The sequence below is a fragment of the Thunnus maccoyii genome, chromosome 9 (assembly GCF_910596095.1).
Source record: "Thunnus maccoyii chromosome 9, fThuMac1.1, whole genome shotgun sequence".
NCBI classification, from domain to species: Eukaryota; Metazoa; Chordata; class Actinopteri; order Scombriformes; family Scombridae; genus Thunnus; species Thunnus maccoyii.
In genome coordinates this window covers 3631341-3643601 of record NC_056541.1, presented here as the reverse complement: position 1 = coordinate 3643601, position 12261 = coordinate 3631341, and the positions used below count along the sequence as shown (strand labels likewise).

Genomic DNA, 12261 nt, shown 5'->3' with positions numbered 1-12261 from the left:
CAATGGCATAGATAGATTAGAGTTAGAGATAGAGATAGGTAGAGTCTAAAGCCTTTACAACAACATGTTCTTGTTAATATTATTATTCAATATTGGACAGTGAATAATTAAAGTGTTAATAATTGGAGTGTCATTTAGTTGCAGATGGTTACTGATAGGGGCAGTTTGATGATAAATAGCAGCCAAATTAGATGATTACAGGCAAGAACTTAGTTTTTGTGAACATTAAGATAGTGAAACTGTGCTCCCTCAAAAAGATGGAATGCATGACGCTCCAGGTTGGGGTTTCAGATGTTTATTAGTAATTAGTTCCACTGAAGAGACCTTTATGTCCCCTCTAAACATCTCACATGGTTTCATTTAAATATCTGTTTGAGGCCCAAAGAAAAAAGAATAAACTGATTTCACAAAAAATCAAAGATTAGAGAAAAGTATGAAAATGAACCATCTTTCCTTTCCTTCAGATCCTTCAGATCATTTTAAAAAGTAATGAGAAAAAATAACTATAGAACATAGAACATAATTAAATTCTTATTTTTTTATATTTGTCCCACCCCTATTTACAAAACCTTCTCAGATTCCTTAGCTCCCATTTAATTTTAAACAGCAGACATCTATGTTCTCATATAATTGGGGCATGTTTATTTGTCCTCCGGAACATAACCGCTATGAAACAATCAGAAAATAACATTTTATTGATCTGAATCACTGGCTGTCTCACTACCAGCACTCTTTCTCTTCATTCACTCTCTAGCTCGCTCGACCACTGCTACTCTCTCTCTCTCTCTCTCTCTCTCTCTCTCTCTCTCTCTCTCTCTCTCTCTCTCTCACTCACTCTCTCGCTGGTGCTCTCTCTCTCTTTCTCTCGTCTTTTTTATTATGAGTCGAGAAGCAGGCAGCAAGGCCTAACTTTACTTTTAACGTTAGTTGTCGTTAGTAAGTTGTCAGTCTGGCAGTAAATGTACAGTACAGACTACAATGTGTCAGTTAATAAATGCTGCAGCTTGTCAAGACCAGGAAAAGTAATGTTGTTTACCCAACTGCTGGAAAAGTGAAGGGGGTTAGCCCTGAAGTTAGCAACCGTGGGTAATCTGACGACGCTAAATAGAGAAATGTAGTATATTATACTCATTATGTGACGGAATATAATGTGTGGATGCTACTCCCCCCAACAACAACAATATTGAATTATCACTGAGCCCAAGTGACAGACAATTACAGAACATGTGCTATTTTCTATAAAATGTATTTATTTCATTTCATTCAAGTAAATACAGTTGTTTATGATTATAAGAAAAACCCTGCGTTGTTAAGAACTCTTCAAAATGTTCCTGGATATAAACTGAATACTGATCACTTGACTTAAGTCATATCATCCACCAACATTTTGAGATTTCCTATTACCACAGAAAACATCACCTTGATGGAAGTCATTGCACCATGTGAGGTTTGTGAGTGTGTGCTACTACATATTATTAGGTGTGCAGATACCAGTACAAGACTGCTTTTACATTGTACATGACTCTTAATACAGAACAGAACACATTACAATTGATTTCTTTGTAAGAAATTAACTTCCAGGAAAGAAGTGACAGTATCAAAAGTATGTTGCGGCACGTTCATCATTCCTTTTTGACTTTGCTTCTACAAAACACCATCCACCACAAAATCCTTACTGCTACAATGAAAACAGTTACAACTAGCAGAATAATTGCCAGCAAAAACGCCACCACATCAATGGAGTGGTACTGGATCCTGGACATTTTGTAAGACTCTGTCCTTAGATGTGGAGCTCCTTTGTGTCTCATGACAAACTCGATCCAGAATATGGCACGATCCAGGGGTTTCATGGGCTGATCTCTGTGCAGGTTGGACAGCGCCTTCATCTTCTCCCTGTAGGACGGCTCGTAGAGCACTTCCTTTAGTGCCTCCAGGAAGTTGTCTTTGTTTAGGGTTAAAATGTCCAGCACTTTGGCCACACCTCTTACTTTCATCCTGAAGAAGTTGTCATGCTGGTCGAACATGAGGGGCAGGCCGACCAGGGGAACGCCATGGTAAATGGCCTCCTGAACACCATTTGTGCCTCCGTGGGCTACAAACACTCTGGTCTTAGGGTGACCCAGTAGGTCATTTTGAGGCAGCCAGTCCAAAAGCAAGGTGTTGTTGCCGAGGGTGGATGGTCTTTTGCCCTTGTGCCTCCAGATAACCTTCTGAGGAAGTTGAGCAAAAGCAGCAGCAATGTCCTCAGCCACATCTTCAGGAAGATTTCCAACCCAGGTGCCCAATGTCATAACAATGATGCCATGTTCACCAGAGCTTTGCACAAAATCCTCTAGTTCTTTAGAGAGGGGCTTAGAGGGTTTGCACTGAAATCCTGACATGTAGATGACGTTGGGCATTGTGGGGCGGGGAAACTCAAAAGTAAAATCATTCCTCATCAACCAGATGTCTGCTGATTGGAACAGCTCCATGTAGTGAACATCAGGGCTGAAGTAATGATTGACAAATGGTTGGTTGGTTGGGTCTATGACGTACCAAATTTGAATACGTGTGAAGAAATAGAAAAGGAAGTTCTGGACCCGCTGGGGAAATGTCATCTTGTCAGTCAGCTCTGTCGCTGGGATTGGGACATAAGACAATGGGGAAGGAGCAATTGAATGATGCCCCTCACCCTGAACAGTCCACCTCACGTTTAAAACAAGTGGAAGACCCAAACGGTGAGCCAGAAATACCCCTCCACCTAATGCAGGGTCGGTCAGAAACACATCATATTTGGTGTCGTGGAGGCTTTGCATCAATTGTTTGTTCTCAAACACATCAACCATTGTCTCCACCATCTGCTTATTCATCTGATAGAACTGCATCACCACCTCATACTCCAGAGATATACGAGTCCAAATTGAGGGGCTTTCCCACCGCATGTTCACCATTTTGATTACAAATGACCCAAAGCGTTCCACATCAAAACCATGTGAGGAATTTATATAGATGGTCTTGTATTGATGGGATTCTGCCTTGATGTACCAGCTGCCCGATGGTAGCAACACTGTGACTTCATGGCCTCTGGAGTGAAGCTCTTCAATGAGGACTTTCATGTTGACCCAGTGGCTTCCGTCTATCGGGAACACCAGTACTTTCCCTCCATTTACCAAGAGTTGAGAGCAGAGCAGCACAGCCAGCACCAGCAGGGTCGGTTGGTACATCTCTGAAAGAGAGTCTGACAAGAGATGTAAGGATGTTAGAACTGTCATTCTTAACAAGGCTTTATAGTTCTTGAGTTCTAGAGAATTGAACATAAATATATAGAAAATAGATACATAATAATTGAAAAAACTTGTGCTGACTTTGAACAGTTATCTCAGATTTGAGTGTAGTCCTGCAAAATTAGTGTGAGTCTTTAGTCTGAAAAACATTTACTGAGGATCAGTTTAGCCTGGAATCTGAATACTGGGCCAATTTGCTGTTTCTGGTTAATGATGGAGATAATGATGTGACTTCCTGTCTTGCAAAGGTCCAGAAGCATATGAAAATACCATCATGTACCTTCTTCCACAGGCCTATTTCAGAAAGGTCAGGACCATTGCGAGATCCCTCTACCTCTTGCAAACCGAGGATCAATTGAGTCTGTCATTTGGAAGCCTGACTAATTGGCAAACCCCCGTCTAAAAAAGGTCCTGAACCTTATGAAGATCTAAAACTGTAGATTATCTAATCTAGAGCTGTAGAAAAAGTATTTTATATTATATTATCTACACAGTCTATAGGTCTAGGTGAAAACCTACCATGCAGTTGCAGAACCATGTTTCATTTCACATCTGCAATAGATATGGCTCTAGTTCTATATGTGTTAAAGCATCTGCTTAGGATTGATTGTCATGGGGAAGTTGGACTAATTCACAAACTCTAGTTGGTAGTTTAGATAATGACATGACTTGCCATCTTGAAGAGGTCCTATACCTTGTGGAGAGATTTTAAACTAAATTAGTGTTTAGTTCTTTACATGGTTTAGGACCTTCCAAGATGGAAAGTCCTGTCATCGTCTTAACCACAAACCAGAGTTTACATATCCTCAGCAGATGTTTTTTAGTTCAGAAACTTGCAATGGTTTTGCAGGATTACTGCCAAATCTGATGGGACTGGTTGTAGTTGGCATGAAAATAATTAGATATGCTAGTGTTTAATGTCCACTTGTGTGGTTTTATGGTCAGATATTTTGGGCAAACTTGTAGAGGGAGCAACAAGGACACAGGTATTTCATTTATAAGAAGATGCACATGTGATATTTTAATATACATGATAATAAATTCCTTGAATCCTTGAAATATTTATAAAGTCACATATAAAATAATCAAAACAGTCCAAGCAATGAACTATTATGCATTACATGAGACCAAACTCTTCATGTACAAAAGTCAAAAATTTTAAACAGGTGATTTTTCTAATTACAGATTGCTCAGAATAATTCATTTGGACAACAGAAATGTGTGGAATAATAACATTTTAAGAGCATATCATTACAATGTTGTTTCATGTAAAGTCAATAAACAATAATGAATTACCACCCAGCCCAGCTGATAGACATATACTGATTTTAATAAAATGCATTTTATTTTATTCAACTAAATGTAGTCATTCATGAGAATAATAAAAATCCTGCATTGTTAAGAACTATTCAAAACGTTCCTGGATATGAACAAAGAACTGATCGCTTGAGTAAAGTCCTAACATTCACCAAAGATTTGAGATACCCTGCTAACTAACAAACAGACCAAAGAAAAGAAAAACAGGAAAGAAAATATCACCTCCTTGATGGAGTTCATCACACACTGTGTGCAACCACATACTCTGAGGCATGTTCAGAGACCAGTACAGTTTTATCCAGTTCATGACTCTAAATACACCCTAACCCTAACGGAACAGATTACAAATGCTGTTTTCTTTACATGAAATCAATTTCCAGAAAGTGACAGTATCAAAACTACGTTGCGGCACATTCATCATTCCTTTTTGACTTTGCTTCTACAAAACACAATCCGCCACAAAATCTTTACTGCTGCGATGAAAACAGTTACAACTAGCAGAATAATTACCAGCAGAAACGCCACTACATCAATGGAGTGGTACTGGATCCTGGACATCTTGTAAGATTCTGTCCTTAGATGCGGAGCTCCTTTGTGTCTCATGACAAACTCAATCCAGAATACGGCACGATCCAGGGGTTTCATGGGCTGATCTCTGTGCAGGTTGGACAGCGCCTTCATCTTCTCCCTGTAGGACGGCTCATAGAGCACCTCCTTTAGTGCCTCCAGGAAGTTGTCTTTGTTCACAGTTGAAATGTCCAGCACTTTGGCCACACCTCTTACTTTCATCCTGAAGAAGTTGTCATGTTGGTCGAACATGAGGGGCAGGCCGACCAGGGGAACGCCATGGTAAACGGCCTCCTGAAGACCATTCGTGCCTCCATGGGCCACAAACACTCTGGTCTTAGGGTGACCCAGTAGGTCATTTTGAGGCAGCCAGTCCACAAGCAAAGTATTGTCGCCGAGGGTGGATGGTCTTTTGCCTGTGTGCCTCCAGATAACCTTTTGAGGAAGTTGGGCGAAAGCAGCAGCAATGTCCTCAGTCATGTCTTGAGGAAGATTTCCGACCAAGGTGCCCAATGTCATAACAATGATGCCATGTTCACCAGAGCTCTGCACAAAATCCTCTAGTTCTTTAGAGAGGGGCTTAGAGGGTTTGCACTGAAATCCTGACATGTAGATGACGTTGGGCATTGTGGGGCGGGGAAACTCAAAAGTAAAATCATTCCTCATCAACCAGATGTCTGCTGCTTGGAACAGCTCCATGTAGTGAACATCAGGGCCGAAGTAACGATTGACAAATGGTTGGTAGTTTGGGTCTTTGATGCACTTGATTTGAAAACGTGTATAGAAATAGAAAAGGAAGTTCCTAACCCGCTGGGAAAACGTCATCTTGTCAGTCAGCTCTGTCGCTGGGATTGGGACATAAGACAATGGGGAAGGAGCAATTGAATGATGAGCCTCACCCTGAACAGTCCACCTCACGTTTAAAACAAGTGGAAGACCCAAACGGTGAGCCAGAAGTACCCCTCCTCCTAATGCAGGGTCTGTCAGAACCACATCATATTTGCCATCGTGGAGGCTCTGCATCAGTTTCTTGTTCTCAAACACATCGACCATCATCTTCACCATCTGCTTATTCAACTGATAGGACTGTGTCAGAAATTCATACTCCAGAGATATACGACTCCAAATTGAGGCGCCTTCCCGCCGCATGTTCATTAATTTGTATGTAAATGACCCCAAGCTTTCCTCATCACAACCACCTGGAGAATTTATGGTGATGGTCTTGTATTGATGGGATTCTGCCTTGATATACCAACTGTCCGATGGCCGCAACACCGTGATTTCATGGCGTCTGGAGTGAAGCTCTTCAACGATGACTTTCATGTTGATCCAGTGGCTTCCCTCTATCGGGAACACTAATACTTTCCCTCCATTTACCAAGAGTGAAGAGCAGAGCAGCACAGAAAGTGCCACCAAGGTTGGTAGGTACATCTCTGAAAGAGAGTCTGACAAGATGTGTAAGGATGTTAGATCTGTCATTCTTAACAAGGCTTTAAAGTTCCTGAGTTCTGGAGAATGTGTGCGGTCTTAAGATTCAGACTTCCAAATATTCTGACCTAACAAAGATCTGAGTTGGTTCGAAACATCCTGATTAAAGTCTGTGACTCGGAGTAAGTGTGCAGGCGTTACTGTTTTTTCACTGATGCCGTTTTCTAATAGCTTTGCACATGATGTGCGTATAGTTACTCTGCTTTGATTTGCATGCAGATGTCCACTCAGTTTCTTGAGGATCTGGTTTCATTTTATTTACATTACAATTTTAATTGTCATTTAAATAATTTTTAGTATTTTTATATGCACTTCCATATATTTTGCACTTTTATCTGTTTTATATATTTAAGGTTTGTTTACTTACTATTATTTCTTTTACTTGAATTTCACCTGCTGTATATGAGCTCATTCTTTTATTTGCATTTTCTTTACTTTTTCTTTTTTTTTTTACTTTTTCTTTACTTTTGAATACTGCACAGATCAGTGTGTGAATGCTCTTATATTTTCTACATTGATTCATTCATACAAAGATAAAAGTCTAAGCCTTGCTAGCTGACATAAGGAAGACAACTTCAGTGTGCTGGATGATGCTAAATAGCACTGGTGCACATAATTACTGATGAAGTCTAGTCATATTATAATCAGAATATAATCGTATTATAATATCTTATAAAATATCCTAAATTGTAGGTCTACTTTAGGCAAAGACATATTCTACACAACAGCATTTTTTATAGTTCAGGCTATAACATCTTTAGGAGAGATAGGACTGAGGGAAAAGGCGGTGGAGTGATGATATATATAAGAGATACTTTCCAATGTGAGTGAATACAGTGGTCATCTTGTAACAATTTGGAACGTATTGGAGTAAGTGTCATCTTTTTGTAATATACCGCCCTCCTTCTGCCAATAATGTGTTCTATGAACAATTGTACAGTACACTCAAGGAATGTGATTCTAGAAAAAAGATTCTTTTGATGGGAGATTTTAACCGTCATCATCGTCTCTGGAAAAAAAACTACAGATTGTGTCTGAGTTTAAATACCTTAGTATCACTGTTGACTCTAATCTGTCTTTCACATCACATGTAAAAAGAGTTGCAAGGAATGTAGAGTCAATCTAGTACAAGGAACTGCATGACCATTAATGCAGCTAAAATGTTCATGAACATAATGATCTTCCCAAACATCATGTACTGTCTGACAAGGTGGGGACACATCAATAAAACCAATCTAAAGCCAGTAGAATCCTTGTATAAACAAACAATAAAAACCTTTGCCATTGCAATATCTTGAAAAAGCACAACTTACTAAGCTGGGAAAACATGGTTAAATATAGTAGACTGTGTCTTGTTTTTAAGGTATTGCACAATATGGCTATTTTAAAAAAAGAACAAATAACACCTACTCACAGTTTAGAGTGAAGCTTCTCTGAAGAATATCTGTAAAATGCAGCCAAACCAAACCTGACACACTTCACTAGAATGCTTCCAAAAAGGATATTCACCCCACAACACAGTAATTCTCACATCATCCATCATTAAAACAGCAGCACTGAAACATTAGGACCTAGTTTTTTAAAACTTTATTTCTATGTACTATATCATCGTTTTAGCTTCTTAAACCTTGAATCTAAAGTTAATCTAAACACTTACGAAGAGCTTCCCAGGAAACAGACTTCACGTGTCAACACGATCCTGCTGTTTTTGGGACCAGCCTCCCTCACAGCAGAAGGCTGACTGACTGCTGCCCAGCTCTGACAGTTAAAGCAGTTCAGGGGGTGTTGACACTAAGTCAACAGGACTAAAGTTCAGAGTGTGAGGTATGCAGCAGCAGCAGCAGCAGCAGCAGTAGTAGGAAGTTGGTTATGTAAGGTAATCAGGGACAGGCTCACATGTTGACCATAGAACTTGAACTCTAGATGTAGTACTGGGATAGGTTTGGCCTGTGGTTGCATATTAATATGTGCCAAAGACAAATTAACCTGAAAGGCATAGATAGGTTTTCTTTTGTTTGTTTTATTTAGTAATGTGTCGGTCGTGAACAAATCGGCTCCTTTAAGTGAACGATAGCTCTCCCATCAGAGAGCCAATTTTTTTTTTTTTTTTTCTTGTAACTGCAAAGAACAAGACTGTACACACAATGTACACACATACCAATCATTGGTCAAAAAGTTGCTAAATTTGGCCGAACTATAAAAGCCAGAACTGGTACCAAATTAAGAGCCATTTGGGAGTTGAGGCAAATGATCTGGCTCATTAAAAAGAGCTGAAATTCCCGTCACTGTATTCCTTTTCAAATCACATTTTTTACTTTTTGTCCTCTCTGCACACTTAACATTTTTAGTTTATATTACACTGATCAGAGTGTGCGAATGCTGTTCATTGAATCACAGCTTCAGCACCTCCTATAAGCCTGTGTTTCATCTTTATATACCTTTTAAAAAATACAACATGATTAAAACAATACAAATACAATAGAAAAGCAGGAATAAACAACATTAAATTCTTCTGGGATAACAAAGTGTAATGATAAATACAAGAAAGAAACAAAACTTAAATTTGATTTTTAAACAAGATTACAGCAAAATCATGACAAAAACAAAACAAAATATGACAAGGCAAACTGACAAACCGGTTCCTGCATACCGTAAGGTCTTAGTGACAGGATCAAAAACTATTCATTCAGGCACCTGGCTATTGTTTTCGGACAGATTTGATAAAATGTGGACCTATCCTTTAACTGTCAGCCATTTGACAACCTTTCTTCAAAATAGACAAAAAGACTAATCATGAGTTGAGCCCACAGACTGGTCTTCTTTGTAAAAAGTTGACTGCAGCGGAGTTTATAAATATCCTTCTTTTCCCTGTCTTCTCCCATCTCCAGCCCCACAATCCAGAAGCCCGGCAGCCAGTTTGGCTCCATCCCCGTCCCTCTCCAGGCGCTCGGATGCTGCCCGACCCCTGCCTTCCCCCAGCAGCACCCTCTACAAACAGTCCAACGACAAAACCCAGCCGCATCTGAACCGGGAGTCTCCATCCTCTAATACAGATGGAAGCTGCTACACGGAGCTCTACCCCAGCCCTCAGAGCTACGTAGAGAGGCTGCGGGCGGAGGAAGGCTCAGCAGGCGTCGACCAGCTGAGGGTGGAGGACGGGAACGTGTATTTCTCTCCAGTGGTGGAGACGGTGTCATCTTTCAGGCCCGGCAAGTACCAGTCGTCGCTGATGCCCAAGGAGAATAAACCTCTGGATGTGGGCATCCTGCGGAGGGTGAAGGAACTTCTGGCTGAGGTCGACCCCAGGACGGCGGCCAAACACATCACCAAGGCTGACTGCATGGTACTGTTACATGTTACAAACTGTGAACACATAAATGATAATGCAAAACCAGGTGTCCAGATATGAGAAAAAAAGCATTTTCTTACTCTTACAATTAGTATAATACTTCTCAAACATTCAAAAGTAGACTGAGTGCCGTGTGTCTCTGTTTCGTCAGGTGGCCAGGATTCTGGAGGTGACTCCAGAGGTGCAAAGGACGATGGGAGTCAGCTCTGGGATGGAGCTGCTTACCCTCCCACATGGCCAACAGCTGAGACTGGACCTGCTGGAGAGGTGAGTCAGGATCCAGATGTTCCACCACCTAATTGTGTGGGGACTTCGACTATCCAGAAGATTGGTCCCCTCATGACCATTTAGTGGTGTTTCTTTTACTTGACAAACAATGATCTGAGTACAGTTTTAGAATAAATGTTGAGTAGCTACATATACCACATTATACTGATATAATCTGCAAAGTTTGTCATTTTAACCTCCAAAAGCGCCAGTCAGCAACAGCTAAAAGCGGGAAGCCTGCCACTTGAATGTTTTGTTAATCGCTTTTTCATGGAATTGGATTAAATATAGTTTGAAACATCTCTAACATACAAGGATAACTGCATTAGGGAGTTATTTTTTTCTCAGAGATGCATTAGAAAGTTGTTCATTGTTTTTTTAGTCAAGCTAGTGGTGTGACTGGGGATGGCAGCCCACTACTTTGGTCCAGACTGAAATATCTCAACAACTATTGGATAACTTGCCATACAGACATCCATAGTCCCCTGTAACGAATCCTTTGGTGATCCCCAACTCTTCATCTAGTGCCACCACTAGGTCAATGTTTTCACTTATTCAGTGAAATATCTCTACATCTATGTTAGATTGGTGCAAAATTTTGTACAGATATTAATGGTTTCCAGGTGATTAGAATGTATCGTAAAGATTTTGCTTTTACCTCTAGCGCAAACATGAGATTGTGGTTAGGGTTAGCTCCAGTTGTTGGATGAAAAGTCATGAAATTTGGTGCACAGTCATCAGCCTCAGCTATAGCATGCTGATGTTAGCATTTAGCTTAAATCACAGCTGTGCCTGAATCATAACCTGTATATAAAGATGGACATAGAAAGGTGTGATGCTGTTTTGCATTGGAGCCAGTTTGAAGCCCAGAGTTGCCTCTTGGCCTCAGTATAGCCTCACAGAGCTGCTAGCTTGGCTGTAGACTCTTGATTCACCTCCCAACAAAATACATAATGTCTGATTTCACACTCATTTGTCTAACTGGTGATATACTGAAGAGATGCTGTAGTTCTCTAATGTAGGCAGGTGTCTGACTATGCAGAGCTCCAAAAATGTTCACAAGGATCTTGAATTGGAAGTTGACTTTGCTGAGGAGCCAGCGTAATCAGAATCTGTGTCACATGAGACTTCTTAGAGTTCTTGGTCAAAAGATTATATATGAGCTAAACTATAAAGTCGGTGTCTCCCCTCTCTCTCTCTCTCTCTCTCTCTCTCTCTCTCTGCCACTTCAGGTTTCAAACCATGGCGATCATGTTGGCTGTGGATGTGTTGGGCTGCACGGGGACGACTGAGGAGCGGGCCGGTCTGCTGCATAAAATCATCCAGATCGCTGCTGAGCTCAAGAGCAACATGGGCAACATGTTTGGCTTCGCTGCCGTCATGAGAGCCTTAGAGCTGCCGCAGGTAAACACACATTACCCAGACTTCAGTTACACAGTAATTTCTTTCTAGGGTGATTTTTTCCATTGATAGAGATAGTGGAAACAAGACAGTGAACAGTGGAGAGAGAGAGCTCATAAGGTCACTGGCTGGATCTGAATCAGTCTGTAATTTTAGTTGTATTAATAAGTTATGAGTCACAGAGGTGATGATACTGATAAGTCACTTATCTGCAATAAAAACCTGTCACTTATCTGCAATAAAAGCTGAGGAATAACCCTCTACCCACTGTATATCAACAATAAACACTCTGAAATTGCACTATGACCGCATTATCTCTGACTGGTGCTGTAACGGCGTTTGTGCCTTATTTCTCCATGTTTAAGTTTGTAGTGTGACACAGCAAATTAGATATAAGATATATAGAGTAATAAACTCTATGTGGATTTTTAAGTTTGTATGCAAATGATCGCCTTTTATAAACATCACATCTCTGCATCATCTGTGAATGTACTGATCTAAATATACTGTGTGTCAGCTTTACTCTCCTTTCTCACTTCACTCTAAACATTTATTACCTGTAAACAGAAAACATGACAATTTAGGGCAAAGTTACCTTTCGAATTTCTT

At 40.4% G+C, this 12261-nt stretch overlaps 4 protein-coding genes across 5 annotated transcripts in view; 1 reads left to right on the top strand and 3 right to left on the bottom strand.

Moving 5' to 3' along the window:
* The window catches only part of LOC121903507 (spermatid perinuclear RNA-binding protein-like), a 216377-nt gene that overhangs the window by 157507 nt on the left and 46609 nt on the right, over window positions 1-12261 (bottom strand). The window lies entirely within an intron of this gene.
* The window catches only part of sh2d3cb (SH2 domain containing 3Cb), a 39757-nt gene that overhangs the window by 24014 nt on the left and 3482 nt on the right, over window positions 1-12261 (top strand). For both annotated transcript variants that reach the window (XM_042420611.1, XM_042420613.1), the window contains exons 6-8: window positions 9524-9978; window positions 10136-10251; window positions 11484-11655. In XM_042420611.1, the coding sequence (XP_042276545.1) occupies window positions 9524-9978; window positions 10136-10251; window positions 11484-11655 (743 nt within the window). The remainder of the gene's footprint in view (window positions 1-9523; window positions 9979-10135; window positions 10252-11483; window positions 11656-12261) is intronic.
* On the bottom strand, window positions 1623-3203 carry LOC121903511 (UDP-glucuronosyltransferase 2A1-like). The gene has a single exon (XM_042420622.1). It carries the CDS (start codon window positions 3201-3203, stop codon window positions 1623-1625), a length of 1581 nt encoding a protein of 526 aa, XP_042276556.1.
* Window positions 4939-6578, bottom strand: LOC121903508 (UDP-glucuronosyltransferase 2B20-like). Its single transcript, XM_042420620.1, has one exon. The coding sequence runs from the start codon at window positions 6576-6578 to the stop codon at window positions 4998-5000; it is 1581 nt and encodes a 526-aa protein (XP_042276554.1). The 3' UTR covers window positions 4939-4997.